Source organism: Arvicola amphibius, chromosome 4, assembly GCF_903992535.2.
Source record: "Arvicola amphibius chromosome 4, mArvAmp1.2, whole genome shotgun sequence".
Classification (NCBI taxonomy): Eukaryota; Metazoa; Chordata; class Mammalia; order Rodentia; family Cricetidae; genus Arvicola; species Arvicola amphibius.
The window spans coordinates 89,829,006-89,855,635 of NC_052050.1; the positions used below are offsets into that span (position 1 = coordinate 89,829,006).

At 53.3% G+C, this 26,630-nt stretch overlaps 2 protein-coding genes and 2 long non-coding RNA genes across 4 annotated transcripts in view; 1 reads left to right on the forward strand and 3 right to left on the reverse strand.

Moving 5' to 3' along the window:
- The window catches only part of Lmf1 (lipase maturation factor 1), a 90,053-nt gene extending 83,941 nt beyond the window's left edge, over nucleotides 1-6,112 (reverse strand). The window contains exon 1 of the mRNA XM_038328386.2: nucleotides 5,912-6,112. Within this exon, the coding sequence (XP_038184314.1) occupies nucleotides 5,912-6,104 (193 nt within the window). The 5' untranslated portion in view covers nucleotides 6,105-6,112. The remainder of the gene's footprint in view (nucleotides 1-5,911) is intronic.
- Nucleotides 6,113-6,798: 686 nt separating this feature from the next.
- On the reverse strand, nucleotides 6,799-8,582 carry LOC119813466. Its single transcript, XR_005285182.1, has 3 exons — nucleotides 8,356-8,582; nucleotides 8,136-8,223; nucleotides 6,799-7,719 (listed from the first exon to the last, which is right to left on the reverse strand). It is a non-coding gene; the product is annotated as an uncharacterized LOC119813466 (long non-coding RNA).
- Nucleotides 8,583-9,897: 1,315 nt separating this feature from the next.
- LOC119812365 lies at nucleotides 9,898-13,773 on the reverse strand. The gene is made up of 2 exons (XR_005285075.1): nucleotides 13,529-13,773; nucleotides 9,898-13,245 (listed from the first exon to the last, which is right to left on the reverse strand). It is a non-coding gene; the product is annotated as an uncharacterized LOC119812365 (long non-coding RNA).
- Nucleotides 13,774-13,951: 178 nt separating this feature from the next.
- Nucleotides 13,952-18,636, forward strand: Sox8 (SRY-box transcription factor 8). The gene is made up of 3 exons (XM_038326727.1): nucleotides 13,952-14,514; nucleotides 15,645-15,874; nucleotides 16,577-18,636. Exons 1-3 carry the CDS (start codon nucleotides 14,102-14,104, stop codon nucleotides 17,323-17,325), a joined length of 1,392 nt encoding a protein of 463 aa, XP_038182655.1. The 5' UTR covers nucleotides 13,952-14,101; the 3' UTR covers nucleotides 17,326-18,636.
- The last annotated feature ends 7,994 nt before the right edge of the window (nucleotides 18,637-26,630 follow it).

The window sequence follows — 26,630 nt, forward strand, 5'->3', positions numbered from 1 at the left end:
AATGCTGAAGCATGCATGGGCAGCCTGTATATGGCGGATCTGTTGAACTTGTCCATGATGGGTTTCATGGTCTAAGTTGGTGAGGATGACTGACCAGGTCTCTTCCTCAAGAGGGCACCAGATCGCATTACAGATGGTGGTGAACCACCATATGGTTGCTGGGAATTGAACTCAGGACCTTCGGAGGAGCAGGCAGTATTCCTAACCACTGAGCCATCTCTCCAGCCCTGGCCATCTCACTGGGAGAACTTCACTGTACAGTGCTGGTGTGACAGACAGCACCACGCATCTAGGAAAATCCACGCCACAGCATTAGCACACAAACTCAAAAAAACAAAACAAATGCCAGGAAGTAGTGGTGCATGCCTTTAATCCCGGCCCTTGGGAGGCAGAGACAGGTGGATCTCTGTGAGTTTGAGGCCAGCCTGGTCTACACAGCGAATTCCAGGACAGGCTCCAAAACCTACAGAGAAACCCTGTCTCAGAAAAATCAAAAACCAAAACAAACAAAAAACAACCAGGAAGCTGAGGCAAGTGGGGGACGTGGACTGTGACTGCTCGGCCGACTCCCTAGCACGGCTGATACGACCTTCCTGATAGAGATGCGGAGACGTCTCCAGGGACAGGGACAAAGGAATCATGCCAAGATGGTCCTCTGTCCCCATGAGTCTGAGTGAGCACAAACAGGGTGTGGGATGCACACAGCCTCGGGTGGCCAGAGCTGAGGCTAAGCATGGCCTGTGTAGCAATCAGAAGCTAACACTCCATTTCAGGTGGTCACGTGAGACAGAGGCGATCACATGTGGACACCATGCCCTGGTTATGTAGCAAAAGCAGCTCTGCCCACCATGAAGGTTGCAGCAGACACTTAACAGCCAGCCTGGGGGTTCCCATGTCATTCTCTACCCAAAGAAATGGGGCTTCTTGGAAAAGCAGTTGACCCTAGAACTGGGCAGGAGACCAGAAGAGACCCAGACCTGTAAGCTAGAAAGTGAGGGGACACCCTAGCAACTGAGAAAGGCACATGAGAGGGAACAGTCACCAGTGACCACAGCTGAGACAGTCAAAGGGCACCAACTGCTCAGGAGCCTAGACAGGTATAAACCAGACAGGAAGCAGTCCTCAGCAACGCACCCATTCAGTGAAGACACTGAGGATCCACATCTTCCTCCCAGAGGAACTCCTAAGGAGTAACTGCAGGTATCGCTCCTTAATCAGGGATGGAGTCCCTCTCCCCTCAAGTATAAACTAAGAGACCGGCAAGGATACACACCCAACAGACACACCTTAACCAGATGACACAGGATAGTATGGGTGTCAGGTGAGTATGACAGAAAACTCCACAGTGGGGGAATCTCCAAACCGATCATCTCGAGTATCGCCAACAGGAACCACTGGACAGACTGAAGGCATGTTTTACAGCGCATGTAGCCAGAACCACATGGTCAACCAAGAGAGCGTTTGGAAGACACCAACTAGGAAACCAAAGAGACAAAAACTGATGCGATAGGGACCCCAGGGTGGTCCTGGGCTATGGTGACTCCACGGTGTGTTGACTGGCTAAGTTAGTTTCTTCAAAGTCAGCTACCAGTCACTCAGGACATAAAAGTGTGAGGTCTGGGCTCCATATTCTCTAGCCCAGGAGAGTCCTGGAATTACCAGAGCCCAGTGCAAGGTTTCCCATGGCCCAGCCTTCACGGCAGAGCAAAAGGATCCATGTCCAACTGCCATTGCCTCTCCAGAAGATACTCAGAGCCCATAGCTACATAGGCAGCACCAGCTGCTTCTGAGACAGCAGGGAGGTGTGTGCATGGGTGCAGACACAGGTTCGAGACCCTCCAGTAGATTGGCACACAGTTGCACTGGCAGGCAGAAAGGGTGGAGAAGAACCTACTCAGCCAGCTCATCCAAGCACCATCCTCACCATGCTGGGCACACCGCTTTCCGCGCAGAACCCTCAGCTGGGAGCTACAGTACTGGGTGCCCTTCTCAAAGTGCAATTCCTAGGCAAGAAAGGAGACCCGGTGCCCCCAGCTCATCACCTTCAGAAAGTGACCCTAAGGCAGGTGGCACAGGAGACTCCTTATGTGCCAGGAAACAATGGCAATAAATGGGCTTGCAAAAAGGAAGACCTACGTGACTGTCAACTCCTTCAGCAGTTGAACAGGGAGAGAAAGAACACTTCAAACATCCAATGCCTCAAAGCAGAACCAAGCACCTAGTCTCAGGCATGCCCAGCTGCTGTGGGACAACGGTCTTGTGCCCTGTAAAGATTTGTCAGTTGTATTGCTTTAATAAAATGCTGATTGGCCAGTAGCCAGGCAGGAAGTATAGGCAGGACAACAAAAACAAGAGAATTCTGGGAAGAGGAAAGGTGCAGTCTACAGTCATCACCTAGACAGAGAGGAAGCAAGATGAGAATGCCTCACTGATAAAAGGTACCAAGCCACGTGGCTGACACAGACAAGAATTATGGGTTAATGTAGGATGTAAGAGTTAATAATAAGCCTGAGATACTAGGCCAACCAGTTTATGATTAATGTAGAGCTCTGTGTGTTTCTTTGGGACTGAATGGTGGTGGGACCAGGTGAGACAGAAACTTCTGTCAACACCCAGCTCCCAAGGAGAAAATCCCAAATCATCTTTAAGGAGGGCCTGTAAAGACATGGACATCCCAAGTGGAATGTGCCCTTGTGAGACCCTGGGTTCAATATGCAGAACATGCTAGTTCTCTCTCTCTCTCTCTCTCTCTCTCTCTCTCTCTCTCTCTCTCTCTCTCTGTGTGTGTGTGTGTGTGTGTGTGTGTGTATGTGTGTGTATGTGTGTCTGTCTGTGCAAGAAAGAAGAAAGAAAACTAAAAACGAGGTCTCTCCTCTCTCCTTTTCAGACAACATGCTATAATGCTGTCAGACAAGCTGGAAATGCCGTCTGCTGCTGCTCTTGCTGACTGTGGCCAAACCCCAGGCCTTAGCACTCCAGGCCCAAACACCTTTCCCTCAGAGCCAGGAGCAGAGGGTGGTGTCTATCTTCTAAGTTCAGTGTAGGACAAAAGGAGCCTGACTCCGGGCTTGTGCCCCCTGGAAGTTAAAGAGGTACAGCCCATGAGGACAGGCTATCAAAAGTGTTTTCTGTTTCTTCTTTTTGGCTGGGGCAATGCAAATGAGGAAAGGTGACCAGGCAACTGCAAGGAACACACATGACCAATTCTTGAGACATGTACCTACCTCAGGGTCAGGGTTTTGAGACACAATATGCATAAGGAAAGACCTGTAGATCCCACTCTTCCTAAGAGGGGTACATCTCAGAATGCACTTGGCTGTATTTAATTACAAGTCTTTCCATAGAAGTATTGCCAATTCAACATTCAGGTGACATAGCTGGACAGCCTGCCACTTCGAAGGGACTTCACAGTGTAGCTCATAGTCCGGTGAGACCTAGAACCTTTTAGAAGCAGCTACATTTAAGACTGCTGCTTGCCCAGGGCCATCACTATTAGGATTCAGGCATTATGCTGGTCACCTGGCAGGATGCACTCAGGCAGCACCCTGGCCAGCCCAGCTACATCAGGTGCAAAAAGGTCCCTTAGGAGACAAGCTCCACCTACTCCTGCTCTCTTCTTGCTGTTCTTCTGAAGAGGCAAACAGTTCTCTCTCAAGCTCGCTCTCTCTCTCTCTCTCTCTCTCTCTCTCTCTCTCTCTCTCTCTCTCTCTCTCTCCTCCCCTTCCCTCTTCTCTCAACTCTTCTCTCAATAAACTTTCCATGTAAGCTCTATAGGCATGGCGTATTTAGGCTCCCACCTGCCGCCAAGGTCCCTCCCACCCAGAACAACAACAATGACAACTATGAAAACCATGACACAGGAAGATGGGAAACCTAAAAAGTGCATCTACCCCAAGTACACATGAGGTAAGAAAGAACAGAACATCATGTAAACACGCTGAGCAGCAGCTGGAGATATCTGCCTCTTGCCTCAGGCTGCAGCTCCTGTACTGACTGACCAAAGGCAGCACAGCTCACCCGAGAGCCTGTGAGCCCATCTGCAGAGAGCGTCCTCAACACTGTCACCAGTGGCCAGTTTTCCCCAATATCCGCCTTGAAGACGCCCTTCATCTTGCGCTGAGTGTGCCAGTACCAACTTCCCCATGATTCCTTAGTATTGCATGGGATAGAACAAAATACCCAAGTCTGGGTATTTTTTTCCTGCTAACTTTAGAGAGAATGAGTGGAACCCAGGCAGACAACCCCAGAGGGACCATTTGTTTAAGAACTCCAATTCTCTGCACCAGGAAGTGACCAGGCTGCCACACAAAAATTCACATGAACCTGACTCCTCCACAGGAGAGCCACATGGACACAGCCTAAAGCCTCAGAGGTGACTCTTCCTAAAAATGCCCAGTGTGCACCATGCACAAGCCAGGCAGGGTGGCTGGCCCGTCAAGCACAGCCATTCCAGCCCGGCCCTGCCCTGGCTTACTTAGCACTTCTTAGCTTCCCCTCCTCACTAAAAGGCTAGGCCACGTCCACCAGTGTTCGCATGGTCCCGGGGCCACCCCTCTAGTTAACAGGAATCAGGGTGAGGATTTGAAATCCACAGATGCTTCCACCAGCCAGGTGTCCACAGGTTTTGATCATGAACTCTGTGTGATGGCCGCAGGAAGGCTGGTCCCAGGGTGAGTAGGACAGGCTCTCAGCCACAGTCAGGGCACTTAGGCTTCAACTACAGTGACCCATTCAGAGTTGGCCCTATATGACATCTCCTGGCTTACTTCCTCTGTGGGTGGGAATAACAGATGAGTAAAGAAACAGCAGTGCCCAGTGTGGTGGCGCATGCCTTCAATCCCAGTGCTCTGGAACACAGCAGGCGGATCTCTGTGAGCTTGAGCCCACCCTGGTCTTCAGAGCGAATTCTGGGGCAGCGAAGGCTATGCAGAGAAATTCTGTCTCAAACAAAGCAGGGCGGCGGTGGTGCACACCTTTAATCCAGAGAGACAGAGAGAGAGAGAGAGAGAGAGAGAGAGAGAGAGAGAGAGAGAGAGAGAGAGAGAGAGAGAGAGAGAGAGAGAGAGAGAGAGAGAAGCCAGCGGATCTCTGTGAGTTCGAGGCCAGCCTGGTCTAGAGTGAGTTCCAGGAAAGGCTCCAAAGCCACACAGAGAAACCCTGTCTCGAAAAACAAAACAAATCAACAACAAGAAAAAAATCAGCATGACCACCAGTCCCCTCCATTCTGTTTTTTCTGAAATGAAGGAGGCTCCTTAAGGTTTCCTTAGGCTCAGGCGGGTGTGGGATGTTGCAATGGGCTGTGAAGGCCTGAAGAGCCAGATCCTAGGCAGAACCCGGGAGTCCCTCCAGAGCAGACCTGGTTGAACCTTAGCAGCAAGCACACACTTCCAGCCCGCCAATGAATCTAGCTAGACCCTTGGCTCCTTGCCAGGCGTCCTTCCATGCTGTACAGGTTGGGGCTGCCGCACTACCTGCACTACCTTTGGGTCCATTGGGGGGCGGCTGGCACGGCAAAAGTGGCAAAGCTACGTCTAAACTGCAGGTTAAAGACCTTCATCTCCCCTAGGTCTTAGGAACAGAATTTCATAGCACTGTCTCTCGCCACTCCAAGGGAGAACGCAGAGGGAGAGTGCGTGGGGAATGCCTTCGCCTCTAAATCTGTGCTAAGTGGGGCTGCGTCGAGGCAGGTGGGGTTGAGGTCCCAGGGACACACCGTGGGACCTGACATAACTTTAAGCACCCACGGAGTCGGGAGTAAGAAGGCAGGTCTAGAAGCACACAGAAGGCAGCACGGTTGGGGTGGTGCAGAGTCCTAGAAGCGTACGGAGGGGCTAATGGGAGTCCGGAAGCGAGCAAGGATTAGGACAGGTCACAGGATGCCGGCGACAGCCCGCGCCCACCGGACACTCACAGTAAATGAAAGCGAGGGCCCGCAGGAGCACGACTCTGGTCAGCCAGAAGGTGCCAGTGCGCAGCCGGGCTGGAGAGCCCACGGGATCGCGAGCAGCCGTGGGTGGCGACGCTGGCTTCTGATCCACGTCTCCGACCTTCCGTTTCCTCAGCGACCCTTCGGGCGCAGCCATTACCAGGCTATCTGGGCGCATGCGCACGGAGGTCCCGCCCACACTTCTGGAAAGTCAAACAGGCGTCCCTGGACGACACGCCTACCCACTTACAGCCAAAGCCCACGCGCCACGCCCTCTCTGGGAGGGCTCGCCTAGCGGTGGCGTTTTATGCAGGCTTCAGTTTATGAGAGGGACAGGCGTCAGGTGAAGAAGCCAGTAGACACCCGCGCCCTGAGTGCGGATCCCCACTCTGTAGCAGCGATGACCAGGCCTGTGGCAGCGCCAGAACAGGCCCTTCACCCTGCGCTCCCAGGCTGCCCCTCACCCCCGCCCAGGAAGGCGCGAAGCATACTTTTCGACAGTTGGCAGGAACAAACCTGAAAATCAGCCTGGAGCCTCCAATTTCCTGTCCTAGCTAAATCTCCTTTTCTGTGGTCCCCAAAGACCCCAGTGGACCTAGGTGGCACTCCTAGTCTCAAGCTATGTATGTGGCCAGAGGGCCATCAAGGTCTCAGAAGGGAAGAATTTACCGACCAGCGGCCTGAGCAGAAGCCCAAGGAGACACACACCTGCAACTCTGCTTCTATATTTTACTATTTATTTTATTTTTAGCAGCTCACAGTGGCCTTGAACTGTACAGTCCAGGAGGACAGCAAACAATCCTCATGACTCTGTCCTCCTCAGTGCTGGTTTTACAGGCCACATGCTTGAGAGCAACTCTGCTTCCTCATGTTAGGGGCCACTAGGGCCCTGCACACAAATGATACTGGAGAGGTGCTCTGCAGCAGGAGAAAGGGTGTGTGCAGGGCAACGGTTCCACCAGCCTAGGGGTTCTCCGGCAAACTACGGGGCTCTCAGGCACCGCTGGGGGAGTTGCGGGATTTCCTTCATTCCTCGTTCAGACTCTGTATGTCTTAGAGATCTTGTGCCTTATCTTGTGAATTACCTCTACTGTTTTTTTTAACAATCTGTCTTTAGTATCTCATTTTTGCTCTTGCTGTGTTGGCATATAAATTACCAATGTTTGTATCATCAAACAACCCAATGGTGTTTATACCTCCACACCCACAGTGAACCTCTTCTGGGTAAGGACTGGTGTGCAGCTGTTAGGACTCTTCCCAGCCTCCAGTCTCCCCGATAGTGGAGTACCAGCATATAAATACATCCCATAAAGTGTTTGGTTTTTTTAAGTTGCCTTTTCTTTTTCTTCAGAAACACTCCCTTGGGAGTCCAGCTGTGAAGTATGTCCCATACAGATGTTGCAATGGATAAGACAAATACTTCCCACCTGCCAGGCCTCCCACAGGCCAGCATCCGCCCAAGGTCTCAAACTTTAGACACTGAGGGAAGAAACCTGTATATCCTGTATCCAGGTCCTTCACTAGGAACCATTGTCCCTGCCTCTCCTTCTCACTGGGATGTGCCAGGCTTGGGATGGGCCAGCAGAGTCATTTGGAGAAGTCAGTTCAGGCCTGCACAGTTTCCCCAGGTCCCCAGGTCATTTCTGGAAGCTGGCTCCGCGCAGGGGCTGGAAGGAGAGGAAGGGCTGCTCCACCATCAGGTGCGACCCAGGGTGCTGCTGCTCAGGTGGGGACCATCCTCACAAAGGGCCCTTTGTCCTCAGCTTCCCCTTGCAGTGGTAACATTGTCCTCCCTGCAGAAGGGCACAATGGGGCATTGTGCAGAGCATAAAATGGGCCTCTTGTTCCAGCATCCAGCACTCCAGCTGGGGCTGGGACTCAGCTCTAGGCTTCCTCTCTGGGTTTGCCCACAGTGGGTGAGGCCAGCAGAAGGGTCTGCAGGGAACTTATGTCCTCGGTGGCTCAAGTTTCTTGCCTTCTTGGGATGCTGTCTGGCACTGGCTTTCAAGCAGGTCACACAGGGCAGAGTTGAGCCAGGAAGGCGTTAGCATTCTTGCTCATTTCTGCCCAAATTTAATAAGAAGTACACTGGGAAGCTGGGTATGATGGTGCATACCTGTGATCCTAGTGCTGGTGGTGCTGAGGCAGGAGGATTGCAAATAGTAAGACTCTGTTTTAAAAACTGAAACAGCTCTGGTATATTACTCACCCATAAAGAGGAATGGAGTTGACTATGCTACGATACGGATGATCCCTAAACCCTTGAGTGGAGACAAGTCAGGCATGTTGTAGGAAACCTGTAGAAAAGGCACTCCCATTATAAAAGATGGATTCGTGATTTCAAGGGGTGGGGAGAAAAAAGGGGATATGGGGACTCCTTCTGGGATGTTTTGAAATAAGATGGATACATGATGATGCTGATAACCTACATGCCACTGAATCCTTTAGTTTATGTGAATTTCTTTTTCTCTTTTTCTTTTCTTTTCTTTCTTTTTTTTTAAAATATGTCTCAGTATGTAGCTTAGGCTGGCCTTGAGTTTAAATCCATCCTCCTGCCTTTGTCTTCCAAGTATCAGAATCACAGATGTGTATCACCATACCTGGCTTCAACAAAATAATAAAAAAAAGTAAACAAAACTCATGAATGAGCTCCTGAAGTGGGGTATCTCACGATCACCTAGAAGGCATTGCTTCTACTTGTCAGAGTAAGTCGTGGCTTCTACCACGTTTGTCTGTGTGTCGAACATCTGGTAGACGAGCTCCTACATTCAGCTGTGCTCCATACAAAAAGCAGAACCTAGACAGAGCCAAGCAGCTGGAGGCTCATGCACAGGAGGGGGCCCCAGGGGCACCCTGAGATTTGCTCCTGTCACCTTGGAGGCCACCAGCATGAAGTTGGCTTCTAAACATCACTTTAAGCCAAAAAACGACAGAAAGAGTCAAGCCAGCTGGCCAGAGAGAACTCAGATGAGGAGGGGCTGCCCTGGGGCCTCTGGCAGAGAGCTCCCCAAAAAAGAAAAAGAAAAGTGGGGAGGGGTCCCAAGAGGGACTGCCAGCACAAGACCCGGCTGGTGTCTCTGGAGGCTTGGTGCTCACCCACTCCTAGTTGGGTCCTACGCCCCAGCTGCCTGAAGCCTCCAGCATAGTGGCTAAGATGGGTATGGGGACAGGGCACACTGCCCGCTAGCTGGCAGCTCTCCCAGCAGCTGCGGAACGGCTTCACAGAGGAATGAGCCCCCTGTCAGCACCTCGTCCAGCTGTCCCCAGGCACCCCAGCCCAGCAGTCCCCACTGTCTCAGGGCTATTGTCCCTGACGTGCAATCGCAGCTGTCTCTGGCTCCCCGAGAACCCAGCTTTGGCTGAATATAATCGTGTACCCTTCATTTACCCCAATTTTTCATGTCTTGGAGTCTGCTTGTGGAAGGGGGCAGGTTCCACATCTGTTGCCTTCGCCTAGAAGAGTGGTCAGTTGGACTGGTCCCTCCCACACACACCCCCTCCACTGTCCACTGGCCAAAACCCACCCGAGACCGGCAGGTGCGGCAGTGAGCAGGTGCCATGCCATTTGCTGGCTGGTCTGAAGCTGTGACTCAGCGGCTGTTCTCTTGGCTACTGTACCTCCTCTGCTGCACCCTCAGCTCCCCCTGCACCCTAGGGGGATGAGGCCTTGAGTACCAGCAGCAGCTGTGACTTCAAGGTAGAATGGCAGTAAGCTGTCTGGGGTAGGGCCCCGCAGCAGAACACGGCTGTGAGCTGTGCTCCAAACTGGAAGAATTCTTGGAAAGCCCCAGCCCAGAGGTCAGAACCGGGAAGCCTATGGGCTGGACTCTGCCCACAGAGCTGAACTGTCACTGTATCAGCCACTAATGCTGCATAACAAACAGCCCAAACCACAGTGTGTGACCTAGTGGGAGCTAACTGAAACCTCCCTCACCACATTTAAGGGAACAGATGCAAGCCAGACAGCAGAAAACCATTTAGTGGTGTGTTTAATTTGCCTTAGGCACTGATAGGTATCTGGAACCATCAATCATGGCAAAAGAGGTTTGGGCTGTCGAGTTATTTTGTTACATTTTTATTCTAAGTCATTTGCTTTACTGCTTATTCAGGAAACAGGGTTCTGCTTGGTAAAGTTGCAACTGTGGGCACCATGGATGGGCAGGAAACCTTGCTGGATCTGAGAATTGGTGCTTGGCAGGACAAACACAGAAACCAAGTAGCCCATGAGTTTCTGGGTGAGTCCCCGTTAACACCTGCTTTATCTAGGCCATCATGCCTCATTTCTGGGGAGCTAATACTCATAGGTGATGGGGGAAAGGCTAGGATCACGGTGGTGTGGGGTCCCCAGGATGCGCACCAGGCACGGGGCTGGAGATCCAGGTGTCTAGTATCAGAATGAGCCTTTCAAGTCCAGCTTAGCCCATGCTGACACTCTGTCACCAGACTTCACCATCCCAGTCACAGATGCCGGCACCTTTGTGGAGGACTTCGCGGCATTTGCTTCCACCCAGGAAGAGCTGCTTGAGCGCCATGAGGACCCTACTGAGGTTGGCTTTGGTTTCAAAAGCACCAACTGCCCTGTGCCAAGGACGAAGTGCTAAGACCCTCTGGATACTGTTGGGAGTCAGCTCCACCCAGGACCCTGATAGGGTGAAGGAAGGATTCCAGCTTGAAATTCAGGGACCCAGGAGTACCAGAAGAAATGGGGCAAAGCAGTGGAAACAATGGCTTTTCCCAACACATCTCTGGCCTCTGCACAGACCTGTCTGTCACACTGAAGCAGATATATGTTGGTCTCCACTGCATGGTTAAAATACAGACCTTTTCCAGAATCCTTTCAAACTGAGAAATCCCAGAAGAGTGTCTGAAGGAGCATCAAACGCCAAAGATGCTGCTGGGCTGGAGGGAGCATTCTCACCCTTCCCTGGAGCCAGAGGCATGCGGCAGACACAGCATAGCATGGCATGACACAGGAGGAAGCTGCAGATGTGGCATGGCAGGAACACTGCCCCTGTAGGTCTGAGGGATGGACCATGGGGCAGCAGAGAGGGTACAAACTGACCTCACCAGCTCCCCTATAGATGACAGGTCTACTGAGGACTAGCTGTGACCCCAACTGCAATTTCCACTGCAGCCAGCTCTGACCGCATCCTTGAGACCACTGAATGAAGAGGGGGTGGGAGGCCAGGTGCTTGACCCAGTGCCCTGAGCATGCTACTGGGAGACCAGCCTTCTAGAGTGACAAGTGGATCCACTGTGCCCCTCTCCTGCCCCTGGGCACACAGTGAGCAGGGCAACAGTCCACAGGAGTCCTGCTCTGAGTTCACCCTTCACTGCCTGCACATTTTGTTTCTTCCAGGCCAACGTCAGCAATTAAAAATCTCCATGTCTGTGCGGGGATGCCCTGCCAGCTGCTGCGGGTGCAGGGGCAGAAGGAGAACCAGGCTAGGGCTGAGGACACACAAGCCAAGCTGAGGTTTACAGACCTACTCAGCGGCCCTTCCCCAGGCTCCAGATCCATTGGTCCAGGAATGGGCACTTGGAGCAAGTTTAGCCAATGAGATCCTCCCTCTAGAACTGCAAAACCCACACGATAATGGGGAAGTTCGGGGCCAGGGCAAGGTCATGCAGACTGGGGCAAAACTTGGACCAGCCATGAAAGAGGGTGGGGACAGGAAGAAAAGTTAAGAGAAGGAGGAACTGGTCCACACCTGAACAAGGTCCAGTGGCCCACAGGTAAATTGAGAGGCAGTATCTATAGTTTCTATCTAAGTTTTAAAGAACTGTCGATTTCTGCATTATCAGGTCAAGGACTAGGAAGCAGTTTCCTACTGTTCGGTTCTAAGGAGGCCCTGGTCACAGCTTCATGTCTGTTCAGGGTCTGTCTAGTGGCCAAGGATGTGAACCAGTCAGTTTGAGAAGAGTCTAAAGACCTGGAGGATGTACTGTTCTTTCAAGATGACCCAACAATGGCCTAGCATGGGCCTGGAGCACCACCCGTGTGCCCATGACTTGTACTGGGCTCAATTCTGAACATAGCCTAGAAGAGCTCAGGGTACAACTTGTGTGCCAATGTACTAGGCAGGGCTGGGTCAGCTCCTGGCAGCCCATAGATGCCTGTAGCTGCGTAACTAACAGGGCTGACTACCAGTCCTCTGGGGGTCAGGGAGTCACTAGAGCCCCCAGTGACAGGAAGGTTCAAACTGTAGGTGGAGCCAGGATGAGCTCCACCTCCTTTCTTCCAAGAATCCAAGCAGTCTAGAGATCTGAGAATAAGTATATTATGCCCCCATGGGTGGGGACCAGGAAGAAGCTGCACTGAGAGCCTGGGGTACCCAATGAGAACTCAGTTTTATACTTTCTCAGCAAAGCTGAGGCCTGAGAGCATGGGTCCATGGAGGCACAGAGGGTTGGAACCTGAGACCTAAGAGGTCAGCCCTGAGAGGAACACAGCTAGGCCACATAGACTTCTTTTGCTGGTATGGATGGCGCTATAACAGTGTACTACACAACGGGGGTCTTTACGCCTTCTAGACACTTCTTTCCCAAAAGGTGGGACCCTAAATGGAGGGATCCCCAATGGAGAGGACAGCCACTGTAGGTGTATAGGGAAGGGTCTTTCTCTCGGCAGGTGACAGTCTGAATAAAGGAAGAGTTTAGCAGACAATGGCAGCCAGTTCTCCACCCACTCAACACACACACACACACACACACACACACACCACGAAGCACACACACCACGAAGCACAACTAAAATATAGTGGCAACTAAGGTAGCTTCTCTTCCTTGGGGGTCCCCTCAGCAGGTGGCAGGGACATGGACTTCCTTCTTCCAGGCAGGAACTGTAGATGCCCCAAGGCCACAACTACACAGCACTGGCTCTTTCCAGAAGTGAGACTGCCGATCTGCTGGCAAACCTGAGGCTGGGATCCCAGACCCGGAGGTTAGAGCACCACTCACGCCTTGGCTGGAGGTGGGGATGGGAGGCCAGTCCTTCACTAAGCACTGTGAGATCCCCCACCCCAGCTCCAGGTCCACAGACTTCCCAAATAGTCTTTTCTGGAAAAAGGAGCGCCCCCCTCCCCCCGTGATACGGCAGGAGCCACGGTTTTTCCCTGCTGCCCCATCCACTGGTTTGGAAAACAGGCGGCCTCATTTAGGGTCACCTGGCTCTTGAGAGTCACAGCTTAGGGTGGCAGGTACGTCGCCTCCATTGAGTTTGGCGAGAGAACTCTAGCTGCCCTTGGAGACCTCTGGGCCGGGAGCCAACTCGCGGGGGCGACCTCGGGCGCGGCTCGGACTGGCGGCTTGGCGCTGGCCTTGGGAGAAACGTCCCCTTTCCAACCCTGAGCACTCTGCTTCTCTCCAGGCGCTGAGGCGAAGTGGCCCAGCGTGGCCTCCGCCTCCGCCAGACCACCCAGGCCCGCCCTCCAGGACCTCCGCGCCCCTACCGCAGGTCATACCCGGAAGGACCCGGGCCCCCGCGTCCGGCCCGGCCATCCGCCGACCGCCCTAGGGACTCAGCAGCCACGACCTGCGCAGCCCCGCCCAGCGCCCCCGTCCTCCCACCTTTGTCCGGCCCCGGGGGGTCCTCCAGCTCACCTAGGTGCGCGAGTTACCAGGGTCACCTGGTGGCTACTGTCATTGCGCCACCCGGCGGGCAGAACCCAGATTTGTTTGAAATAGCGGATTCACTGTGGAGGGAGGGATGTTGGGCTCAGGAACCTTGTGGATTAGCATCCTCGCCAGCCGCCCGAAAGTCGAGCCACGCTGCAAAGAACCGGACGCTGGACAGTATGTCACCCTTAGCCCTCTGACCCTGCCTCAGTCGAGGGATCAGGCTGCGGGGCGCCTGGCCCACGTGGTGCGGAGGGCGGGGAGGGAGCCTCTTTCCTGGATTTGGGGCGGGGCACCCAAGCTCCGCCTCGAGGAGGGCTTGCCTGCCAACCCGGGCCGGGAGGGGCGGGGCTTCGGCCACCGCTTAAAGAAACTTGTTGCGGGTCCCAGAACTGAGACAGAGCTGCAGCGACGGGGGAGCGGCAACTGGGCGCCTGTGACGGGGACAAAGATTGAGTCCTGCGTGGCAACCTTAAATTCCAGAGTGTCCGTCCATAGTGTGACAGGGCGAGACCACTGTGTCCATCCCCACTGCGTACCCCTCCGCGCGTGGCCCCGATGCTGGACATGAGTGAGGCCCGCGCCCAGCCGCCCTGCAGCCCGTCCGGCACTGCTAGCTCCATGTCACACGTGGAGGATTCAGATTCCGACGCGCCGCCGTCGCCTGAGGGATCGGAGGGCCTGGGCCGTGCTGGGGGCGGCGGCCGAGGGGACACTGCTGAGGCTGCAGACGAACGCTTCCCTGCCTGCATCCGTGATGCCGTGTCACAGGTGCTTAAGGGATATGACTGGAGTCTAGTGCCCATGCCCGTGCGCGGCGGCGGTAGCGGCACGCTCAAGGCCAAGCCACACGTGAAGCGGCCCATGAACGCCTTCATGGTGTGGGCACAGGCGGCGCGCCGCAAGCTGGCGGACCAGTACCCGCATCTTCACAACGCAGAGCTCAGCAAGACCCTGGGCAAGCTGTGGCGGTGAGTGTGGGGACTCTGTGGCACTCTGGCTGAGGAAGGGGACGTAGGGGCTGAAGGAGGTGGCGTCGTGCCCGACCTTGGGCAGTGCTCTTGGGCTGGTTCCAGGGTGGGTCTGGTGGAAAAATACCTTGGTCAACAGAGACCGGACACCAGGTGTGGGTGGGACCTTGGAGATGCACGGAGGCCAGTACCCGGAGTGTCACCGTCCAGCACTTTATCTCTTCCTGGGGTATCCTTCTGAGAACTGCAGACCTGGGAATCCCAGCTTTGATTGGCCCGCCATGGCCCGTAGGCATAGATAGGGGCAGGCATCAAGCTGCTTTGTCCTGGGCAAAAGCTGGGACTCAGGATAGTCATGAGGAGTCCAAGTCTGCTGGCTGGTACTGTCCCCAGGTACTGTTTCTCTCAGGCCACACCAACCTGGAATGGAGGAAGGGAAGAGTGGGTGAAAAGTGAGAAAGGCTCGGTGGGCACGCTGGCATGAGAAAAGCAGGCATTACTGAAGAAGACAGGAGCACAGAAGTTCCTCCCCACGGCACATCCCAAACCTCCCAGCTGCTTCTGCTTGATTTGAAACAGGTCCTCCTTAGTAACACTGGGCTGAGCAGCATGGCGAGGTTGTCTTGCCCCAACTCAGCTCTGCCCGCAAGCAGAGGCGCAAGGCCGGGAGTCTTAGGGTGTGTGTGCACAGAGGACAGTCTCCTGGATTTTGCCTTCACTGCAAACCCCGCTAGCTGCCTTGAGTCACAGCTGGCTCCCAGGAAGCCTTGCCTTTGTCAAAGTGTAGCTTTCACTGTGGCTGAGAGAGGGTATGGGATGAAGAAAATACGGTCGGAAAGGGGGCGCTCCAGAAAGATGGAGAATTGGGGTGTTACTTGTTCCTTGGACTCTAAAGAACATACAGTCTTCACCACACAGGCCTAGTGGGCTCTGCCCTTCTGGTGCCAGGATGCTCAGCATGAGGACAGGCTACCCGCTGGAGGGTGCCTTGGCCTCTCCAGCACCCGATCGTGCGCTCCTGCTGTCTGCCTCCAGGCCAACTCCCACAGCAGTGTTTGTGCTGGTGCTGCCTGGGCCCTTGGCAGCCCTGCAGCTCTGGGGACATCCTTGTCCTACTGTGTTCTCTGCAGCTTGCTGAGTGAAAGCGAGAAGCGTCCTTTCGTGGAGGAGGCAGAGAGGCTCCGTGTCCAACACAAGAAAGACCACCCAGATTACAAGTACCAGCCACGGCGAAGGAAGAGTGTGAAGGCTGGCCGGAGCGACTCGGACTCTGGCACGGAACTGGGCCACCACCCTGGTGGTCCCATGTACAAAGCTGATGCAGTCCTTGGCGACACACACCACCACAGCGACCACACAGGTAGGCTCTAAGACCCTTAGCATGGGGTAGGTAGTAGTGGGACTGACTTGGAGTGTAGGAAGGCCGTCCCTCGTTATGGGCAGAGGGCCAGACTTTCTCTAGCCCCTTGAAAAAGCCTCTGGGCATAGCTATTTCTGATGCTCAAAAGGAATGGGCTGAGTAGGCCATCCAGCACTCTGGAGATGTGTATCTTCAATGAGACTCCTCACAGTCTGCCTCCACTCTTCAATGACAGTAGCATGGAACAACAACCCCAGCTTCAGAATCAAGCTGGTGGGTGGGGTCCCAGCAACCAAGCAGCCTTGGTGAAGCTGGAGGCAGGCCCTGAGCTTCCCTTTACTCTGCTGTGATGGGGAAGAACGGGGTTGTGTGGGTTCAGCTTGGTCCTGTGCCCAGGGCTAGGCATTCCAAGAGTGCCCCATTAATGCTAGCTCTGGTGGGGCTGGCTGGCCACCTTCCATCTCCCACCCAGGTCTTCAGGGAGGGGCCTTGGGTCTTCCCACAGCACAGTGCTTAACGGAATTTTCTCAGCCAGTAAGTGAGGGCTAGGTCTGAGTTTGCCGGAATTTCTGGGAAGGTACGGAAACAAAAAGCTGTTGATTCGTACCTGTGGCAGTTACCAGGGTTCCTGGTGTCACCCACCAGCTCCACCCTGGTCCCACAGAAGGGGCATTCATCCTTGAAATATACTCTCTTCCTCAGGCCAGACCCATGGGCCGCCCACCCCACCCACCACCCCCAAGACAGACCTGCATCAGGCCAGCAGTGGAGGCAAGCAAGAGCTAAGGCTGGAAGGGCGCCGCCTAGTGGACAGCGGTCGCCAGAACATCGACTTCAGCAATGTGGACATCTCCGAGCTCAGCAGCGAGGTTATCAGTAACATGGATACCTTCGATGTCCACGAGTTTGACCAGTACTTGCCCCTCAATGGCCACTCAACCCTGCCCACAGAGCCCAGCCAGGCCACTGCCTCTGGTTCCTATGGGGGCACTTCCTACTCCCACTCCGGGGCAACTGGCATAGGGGCATCCCCTGTGTGGGCCCACAAGGGAGCTCCCTCGGCCTCAGCCTCGCCCACAGAGGCAGGACCCCTTCGGCCACATATCAAGACGGAGCAGCTGAGTCCCACCCACTACAATGACCAGTCACATGGCTCACCTGGCCATGCTGACTATGGTTCCTACAGTGCCCAGGCCAGTGTCACCACAGCTGCTTCTGCCACGCCTGCCAGCTCCTTCGCCAGTGCACAGTGTGACTACACTGACCTGCAGGCTTCCAACTACTACAGCCCCTACCCTGGCTACCCGCCCAGCCTCTACCAGTACCCTTACTTTCACTCATCCCGCCGGCCCTACGCCTCACCGCTGCTCAATGGGCTCACCATGCCACCCGCACACAGCCCCAGCAGCAACTGGGACCAGCCTGTGTACACCACCCTGACCCGACCCTGAGGCTGCTGCACCCCGGAGGACTCAGTGTCCACGAAGTATAGCCAGGTCTTTGAGGTCTTCCAGAAGCGTACTCGGTAGAGGGTGGAGGCAGCCAGCGCAGCCTCGCTCCGTCAAGTGCCTGCTGAATCTGCAGGAAGCCAGGCTTTGTCACCCTGTGTCCCTTTGCCTCCGGATATCCAAACTTCTGCCAGGGGACAGAGCTCTCTTTTCCTCCTCTTCTCTCTCTGAGGTAACTGGTTATTTCCAAGACAGCCAGTCTATCACTCTCCGGCTTGGATGAGTGGGTACCAGCTCCTTGGTTTTGCATCTCAGTGAAAGAGAAGATAGCTATGGCTAAGGACAAAGGAGAGACGGGGCCTCGGGTTCTTACCAGCCCAGCCAAGAACTCCCTGGAATCAAGGGATGTTGTTCCCATGGTGAAAGCGCGTGGACGCGCGGGATACATCCACTCGGGCATCTCTTGGGACCAATGTGAGATGGAGGGGTTTCTCATTACCACAGTTCTTCCCAGCAAGGTTTGGCTGAGACAAACACTTCTTGTGTTTATTTTTATTTTTTCGTAATTTTTATTTTAAGGCTTAAACATGGTCTGTTTTGAAAGCTGTTGAAGATGTATTTATGTCCTGTATTATTTTATCTTTAATTAATGAAGTCATTTGTGCAGAGAGTAGAATTTAAGACAGAATGGAAGCTTGTTTTGTAAAGGATGGGAGGGAAGTGGTTCAGCGCCCCATCGCATCTCTTTCCTTGGCCTTCAGATGGCCTGGGAGGCCTCTACCAGGCACGGGAGGAAAGGATTACCTCTTGGGGTCTGGTTAGAACAAAACGCCCAGCGCCAGCACCTGGTGGGGCATCGGAAGACAGGCGTGTCAGTTCTGCCCTCAGTGGTGCCAAGCGGTAGAAGACAGAATTTCCTGCAAGGTGGCAGCTGCAGAACCACGATAATCTCGGCTCTTTGGCACCAGGCGCTACTTACCAAGCTGTGAAGGGAAAGCCCCCTCCACTAACCTGCCCAGGTTCCTAGTTAGAAAACACCACCTGCTTCACTGCCCCGCTTCGCTGTGTGCTGTGTGTAACCGGCTACTTCACAGAAACTTGTGCCTTGGAGACTTTGTACATTTACTCACATCTGAGAAGTTTGCTTCTTTTACATTTTTCTACTTTTCCTACCTTTTTTTTTAGAGGAAAAAAACTGTCTTTTTTTTTCTTTTAGCATATCTCATTCTGGGGGTGGGGGTGGGACCCACAGCAAACTCATTTTTATGCAATCTATTTTTTTTGGCATTAAATTCAGAAAGATATTTGCTGACCTTCGCCTGCTGTGTTTCGCTACTTTCTGACCAAGCAATGCTAACTTTTGTACAGATCAATTTGATAAAATTTTAAAAAATGCTTTTTATCTACTTGGAGCATGCTTTGTGTGTTACTTTTCTCAAGCCTGGAGGTTTTTTTTTTTTTTTCGTGAAGGTTCCCAGGAGGAGGTGACACTCTGCTAAGGATCTGGTCAACAGGCCACTTTTAGGGGTGCAGAGCTCTTTCAGACTCCCCAAGGCAGGGGCTTCAACTCATCTTAGGGAGGTGGTCAGACACCCCCTCACAATCACTTGCTCTGAGTTTAAACACCACGCCTTTAGCCTTGTCTGGCTTCCTCATTTTCGGGGTTGCTCCTAAGGATACAAACAGGTGCAGATGGGCTGTTTCAAGCCATGTTTTTTTTCCCAGGTGAATCAAGACTGGTATCTGGGTAGCTGTGTAGTGTATCTCAAGCTGATGGGCATTTTTTGGGGGGGAATGTTGTGTCCTGTCTCAGAGCCAATCTGGAAGCAGAGAAAAACCATCCCAAAAGAGCCTGGCAGAGATGTCTGCTTAGAGGAAAGTTTCTAGGGAGAAAATGGTTGTGAGGAGAGACAGCGGGAGGCCCCTGCCAAGCCTCTTGGGTGCATGTGGCTAGCAGGGGCTGCCAGAGCCGGCTGCAACCCAGCTATGTAGACTTCATCCTCAGTCTGGGGGTGGAAGGGACTCTCAAGAGCCCCAATGTGAAGGGGTTTTACTACTTACCTTGCCCGACTTTGGGAAGCCTGACTCTAGGGCCTGCCAAGCCCAGCACTTGGGGAAAGTCACCTGGATCTGTCTATAAGAGCTCGTGAGATCTGAGTGTGCCAAGCTTCCAGGTGTGGGAAGTGGTGCTCTGAGAACTGGTTCACTGGATGGCTGATGCCTTCACAGCCTGCTGCCCATGTGGATCCAGCACTGCCAGACCCGCATCCAGCCAAGGGTTGTCTGTACCCATATGGCCCTCGGAGTTTTCTCATTGACACCCCACACCAAGGAGAACCCCAGGCGCCCGGCTCACTGACAAAGCTGCGAGGCCCTGCTGCTGGGCTGGGATTAGCTTTGGGGCTTGCCAGGTTCCCAAGGGCCAGGTGGCCCTGCCAGTTCTGTTGGGACTTGGCGAGCCTCCTGAGTATTAACTCCTGGGGCCCGGGCCCATCTGACTTGCCTACCAGCCCTGATTCTGATGTTGCCCCCTGAGAGCCTCCTTGCATCAGAGAAGCATGAAGGGGGACACCAGTGTCCTGTCCACTCCCCCACCACCTCTTTCCTTATAGATGCCCTGTCCTTTTTATCTGCCTGTCTGCTTCCATCTCAACTCCTGGGTTTACCCCAGCTGGTGGCTTCCCATTGGTCCACTCAGTCTTCAGAGGCAGAACCCAAGGCTGGTTATCCAGGTGGCTCCCAGTGCTGCACTGACGCTGTGTCTGGGGTGGACAGGCTGGGGAAGGAGAAGTATGGTTGCACTGGTCCATAGGAAGAAATAAAAATATTTCCCTGGCCAGCTTCACCCTGAGTCCAAGCTTTGGAGTCCTGTTCTCTCAGAGTACCCATCTCATTAGCCCATCCCAGGGGTAGACTGGCAGAAAGTTTCTCATTTCATTTCCTCACCCAAAACAGTGTTGGCTCTGACCTCAGTGGAATGGAATGCCCTTTTCAGAAGGAAGGGGGCAAGGGACCTGTCTGCCCCAGTGTCGGAGAGTCTGGGGGGGACCTCCATCCCCTGCTGATCTTCTTAGGGTGGTGTCAGCTCTTGGGAGCTGGTGTCTGTTTGGCCAAGTTCATGTCCATTCCAGCTATCAGTTCCTGATAATAGAGGACTTGTGTCCCTCCAGGCCAGCCCTATCTTTCCAGACTCTCCCAGGTAGTCAGATGGGGTCTACATCCCCATCTTTTCTTCCCAGTGTCTGACCTCATGCCAAAGCCCCGCCAAGGACTGAGTGAGGCTCTCTGTCCGCCCCCACCCCCTCTGCCTACCCTATGCTTGCTGGGGCTGCTGCTAATGGCTCTGGGCTCTGGAGATGTGCTCTGAGGTGTGTGTGGCGGTGGGGGGGGGAGATGTCCCAGTTTCCAGGCACTGGGCAGATATGGATGCTCATCTGTAGGCTGTGAACCAACACTATCTCCCGTCTCCCACTCTATTACACCCTGGTCAGTGTGACCCCAAGACAAGGAGATAAACTGCCCATGCCTGGTCCCTGGCCAGGCAAGGAATTGTCCCGAGGGAGGAAGATTGGATAGGACACTATGTTTTCTGTCTTTTTGTACTGGTAGCACATAAGATGACCTCCACAACCTAGTAAAGTCACCTGGTACTGGCTTTGCCAGGCTGAGTACTGCAACTAAAGGGACTTCTGGCTGCCACATACCACAGTGCCTCAGCCAGGAGCCTCCCCCTGGAAGCCCTGACATTTCAGGAGCTGTGGTCAATAAGAGGATATTATCCCACCGCAACCACCACCACCAATTTTTGATTCTTAGGGCGGTGTCCTGTAAACCCCAAGTCATTTGAGCTGAAATCTTCTCAGCTCTGAGGCTTCTGTACATGATGGGTATTCAGAGGCTATTGTTCTATCTTTATATGATGGGGATTCAGAATAGAGGTCCCTCAGAGCCACCTCATCTGCTACTACCTCTTGTTGGAGCACACGGCTGCCTCAAAAAGCCTTGGTTTTCTCACCTTTAACTAAAAATGACTTTTTTTGGCACTCCCTCAGACCTCTTGAGAATCTTTTTGCTCATGTGAAAAATAAGGCAGCTGGTTTGAGGCTAGAAAATATAGAGAGGAATAGTCAGGGTGTATGTCCTCGGCAGGGACTTAAGACAGCCATAGGCTTGCTTCTTCCTTTTTGTCTACCCCCAGTACTGAAGCCCGTCCACTGAAGGGCCCGTCTCCTTCCCACAGCATCCAGACATATGACAGTTTCCTGGTGGGGAGACAGGATGGAACAGTGGCTAGAAAAACTGTCATTTACCCATTTACTTCCCATGCCTCAGTTTCCCCCCATGCCCTTCAGACAGCCTCACTGAAATTTCCTGAGGATAAACTAGGCCAAGCCTGAAGTGCTATGGCTTACCAAATGACCTCTATGAGTAGCACCTTCCTTCCTGTCTTGGCCAAGTCTCCAGGGAACCTGTCCCTGGATCCTTGTCCAGTGTCCGCTGTCCCTTGTCCAAGCCTTTCTGTTCCCTAAAAGGGACTGGATTCTCAAAAGTACATCTGGGCCCCTTACACCAATCCCAAGGAAGTGTTCGTCTTTTAGGAGACCCTCCCACACCAGGTCCTTGGACTAGCTCACATCTAGATTTTCTGGGCCATCTAGCCCAGAGAACCCTGTAAAGGGTTAAGGGGCGCAGGCAACCATGCCCACAGCGGGTGGAGCGGCTGGTGCTGGGCCAAGAGCTGGGAAGGCACTGCATTTTAATGAATCATTATTGCCGGCAAGGCCTTTGTCTTTCTTTATCCGGTGCACAATAAAAGAATTAATTAGACAGAAAATGGCAGGCCAAGGAACTGCCAGGTCATTAAGGGCTGCTGAGTGACCGATGAGACACAGGCCAAGCGGAGTTCCGCCCCGGAATGATAATGGCCAACCGGGTGCTTTGTATGCAGGACCAGTGGGCCCCGGTGGCCAGCACTATGACTGCTATTATGGCCTGGGCAGACACAGGGCCTGATGATCTGGATAGCAGGGAGAGAGAGATGGATGAAACCTGAACTCATTTCTCTATTTGGAACCAGAAGGGACCTTGGGGAGGTTATTCTGTCCTTTGGACTTTTGTTCTTTGGCTGGGGGTCAGATGAAGTTCAAGTATAGGGATGGGGGTCCCTATATTACAAAAAGTAGAGAGGGTAGGAGGGGAGAGATGGGAACAACACAGGAGGGAGGAGCTGGTTGTGCCCAGCCTTGGCTACTACTGGCTTTGTTATTCAAACATCACCAGGAAACACATACTAGCTGTTGCACTTAGGAAAATTGAGTTCCCTGCAGCTTGGTGCCTTTCCCAGTGACCAGCAAGTGTCCAGAATGGAAGCGTCCAGCCCAGGATAGGAGCAGAGATGCAGCCCAGTCAGAAGCTCACAGCTGGAGCCTGCTGCCTGCAACATCTGGTCAACAGGAGGCTCAGCTGGCCTAGTCTCTGATTCAGTGTCTCCCCCTTCAAACTCAGTGAGAACCACTGGGGTTCCAATTACTGGATGGTTCTTGTTCACCTCCCTGACCTGCAGAACTGTGAGAGATGTGTAAAAGACAGGGTTTCCGTGCTTGTTCCTGGTGACGTCAGAGCCCAAACAGGGTAGGTCAGCTGGCCAGTCAGCAATCCTTCCTGGGCTGGATGTTAAGGGATGGGTAATACCTAATCCATCCCCGGGCTTTGCTGTACCCAGCCTGTGTTTTGAAGCACATCTTCGCAGGGCTGTGCTGCCTTCTTTCTTCAGTCAATGAGCTGGGGGCAGGGAAGAGGCCAGCAGCCATTGTGAGCTGTTATCTATGAAAGTGAGACTGCCAAGATCTGTCCCTGAAGCAAGATCTTGAATGCCAGGAGCAGCAAGGCTGTGAGAAGGACTGCCCTTCCTAGAGGACCATGCCCAAGTGTTGGCAGAGGCAAGACTGGAGGAGTCTGGAGGACAGGCTGGAAGGGATGGTTTCACTCTGTTCCAATCAACAGCAGTCAGACCTGTTTCCAGGTGGGGAAACATCCACCCATCCATTTTCCCATCCACCCATCCATGCACCCACCAATCCATTCATCCACCCATCCATCCATCTACCTACCCATCCATCCACCCATCCATCCATCTATCCATCCATCCATCCACCCATCCATCATCCACCCATACATACATACACCCACCTTCTCATCTGGCCCCACAGCAGGGCATCTGGCACTGCTTGAAAGTGTTGTCATTACTTTTGCCATGCGCTACATGATGAGGGATTTTATGGTCCTTTCTCTCATGTGTACAAAACTGAAGTAGTCCTGGCAGCCTCCGCATTACCCCCCCCCCCAAAGTGACTGAGGTAGTTAGTGTCATTGCCAATTTGACAAGCTCTGGATCCTCTAAGAGACAGGCCTCCAGGCATACCTGTGAGGGATTGTTTAGATTATGTCAGCCTCTGGGCATGCCTTCGAGGGATTATCATGCTTAGGTTAATCGAGGGGGCAGACCCATCCTAATAGTGAGTGGCCCTGGGCCTGGGCCCTGGACTGTGTGAAAAGGAGAGAGAACAATCAGGTGGAACGCCAGCGGTCAGGGCTCTTCAGCTGCATTTGACCAGCTGCCTGGCACTCCTGCCACTCTGCCTCCCCTCCTGCGATCCCCTTCCCTTGGAGTCCTCCGCCAAACTAAATCAAATCTTTCTCCCTTAAGTTGCTTGTATCAGGATGCCTTGTTAGACCACCAGCCTGCCTTCTATCCCAGTTCCTGGGGCCACTCTGTCCCTGCAAGGAGTGTGTTTACTTTCCACAGAGGGAGGTGAAGGGAAGCTAAGGCTTGGCGCCCCTGGCTGTAGCTGCTCCCTAACAGTTGAGGAGGTTGAGCTTCTCCGAGACACATGCCAGGATGTGTGGGGGGGGGGAGAGACTTAGGCTGTGAGAGGTCCGAGATGCTTGGCTTTCCCGTTAACCTCTAAACGTGCGTGGCCCTGGAGAAGTTACTGGCCTCTTGAGCTTCATCTGTAAAATGGGAAGGACAACCCTGCTCCCCAAGAATGATGCACAGGAGACGTGTGTGACTCCGACTCTTAGTGCAGGTTTCATTAAGGAGCAGCCACTCTTTCTACACTGCTCAGAGTTTTCATTCAGCCATAGAAACAGAAATGGCTCCAGCATGAGATCAGCAAAGATTTACCACGTTATACAGGACCGATCTGCACCCCGTATGTCTATCCTGCCATCATTCACTTGCTTTCCCGTCATCCATCCATCTACCCATTCATTCATCACCCATCCATCTATTCCCCTCCCTCCTTATCCATCTACCTCCCCACCATTCACCTCCTGTTAATTAATCTGCCGCCCACCCATCCTCCTATCTATAATCCTTCCATTCACCCAGCCACCCACTTCCCACCATATGGCAGCTATTCATCCGTTTACTCATCATCCAGACTCCCAGTTCTGGGCACTGGACCTCAAAGAAGGAGACAGATCCTGCGCTGCTGCTCCTGATCCTCAGGAGACAGTCCCATGGGACAAGTGCGGGGAACCTTAGGAACAAGGCCTTGACATGAGGACTCCTGAGGAACTCAGAGGTTTCCACTGAGTGCTGTCCCTCGTCAATGTCTGTAAACTCATCACTCTTGTGCTGATCCCAGGAGACTGATCAGCCTGCTGCTCTCTCTCAATGGATCTGACTATGTGGGGTAGGCAGAGCCAGTGGCTGAGCTCCACACACAAGCCTCTCACAGCACTGGTCCTGGTGAAAAGTGGGGCATACAGGTCATCCTGACTCGCATGTTTCTGATTTCTAGCATTGAGAGTCCCTTATCCCACAGGACCCCTTGGTCCCAGGTAAGACAGCTGAGTGGTCTCCCTAGTGAAGATGCACAGGAGATTCCACGCTGCCTATGGCCCTTTCTGGAGGAACCCACGGTCTGCAGTATGAATATAGTGGATGAAGAGCAGTGTCCCTGGTTGTCCCTATGAGCGCAGGGAGGTCAAACCATGGCTGTCTTTTCCTGTGTCTGTAAATATACTGGGGACACAGGCCAGGTGCTAGGTAAGAACTGGAGTGTGAACATGCTCTCTCTAGCAAAAGGGAGTCATTGGGGGTGCTGTGATATTGCGGCAACGGGCTGGGCAGAAGCAGCATGAAGTTCAGCAGCAGCATTGCTCCTTCTTATTGCCAAAAGGCGACCCACAGAAACCGTCTGGCAGCCTACGCAAAGTGCGACGTACAAGCGGTGTCCTGGTTAGTGTTCCATCAACTCAACAAAAGCTAGAACCATCGAGAAAGAGAGACCTGCCATTGAGAAAAGATGTCTAAAGATCGGCTTGCAATCAGGTCTGTGGGGTTGATTAATGATTGATGTGGAAGGGCAAAGCTCATTGGGGCAGGGCCGCTCCTGGCAGGTGGTCCTGAGTAGTATTTTAAAAGCAAGCTGAGAGAGCCATGAGGAGCAAGCTGGTAAGCAGCGTTCCTTCATGGTCTCTGCTCCAGATCCTGTCTCCTGGTACCTGCTTCCAGGTAGCTGCCCGACTTCCCTTCATGGGAGACTGTGTGATGAAATAAACCCCTTTCTCCCCAAGCTGCTTTTGGTCATGTTTATCACAGCAACAGACAGCAAACCAGGACAGGAAAAGAAGCAAAGAAGGCCTGGGTGGCTGTTGTCTGTCATCTGAGGTGATGCCCGTCCTGTGACACAGGCAGTATCAGTGTCTCCTAGTGTGTGTATGAGATGATCTGCTGAGCGGGTGCTTTGCCAAGATGTTTAATTTAAGACAGGACCAATGGCTGTGAGCTGCCAAGAAATTTTGAAAGGTTCTGCCAAACCTGCTTCCTTTATAAAGACATGCCACCTGCCGGACAGGCAAGCATAGAGGATGGAAACAGGGCTGGGGAGATGGCTCCACAAATAAAGCCTTTGCCGTGCAAGCCTGAAGCTTGGAGTTCAGTTCTCTAGGACCAACACAAAGTCTGGTACAGTAAAGTGTCTCTCAGCATCCTAGGAGACCTTGTCTCAAACAAGGTGGGAGCTGAGGATCAACACTTGAGGTTGTGCCATGCTGGCAAGGATGAGGGCAAGCAGGGCCTCCTCCTCCTCTTGGCAGGACTTAAGGTGACAAAATCACTTCTAAGCTACTTGGTGTTCTTGTTAGAGCATCAAGTAACCCCGGTTGAAATGTGTGCTTGTCTTCACAAGACTCGAAGGTTCTTTGCAGATGCCCTTGGACTCCTTCACCCTCAGTTATGCCTGGGCAGTGTCTACCCTTGGACCCTGTCAGGCAGAGCTTCCTAAAAAAGACAATCT

Excerpts from the sequence above, each read along its gene's own strand:
- Sox8 (XM_038326727.1), top strand. The coding sequence starts at position 14,102 with ATGCTGGACATGAGTGAGGCCCGCGCCCAGCCGCCCTGCAGCCCGTCC. Across the intron at positions 14,515-15,644 it reads ACCCTGGGCAAGCTGTGGCG|CTTGCTGAGTGAAAGCGAGA; the intron begins GTGAGTGTGGGG and ends TGTTCTCTGCAG. Across the intron at positions 15,875-16,576 it reads CCACCACAGCGACCACACAG|GCCAGACCCATGGGCCGCCC; the intron begins GTAGGCTCTAAG and ends TCTCTTCCTCAG.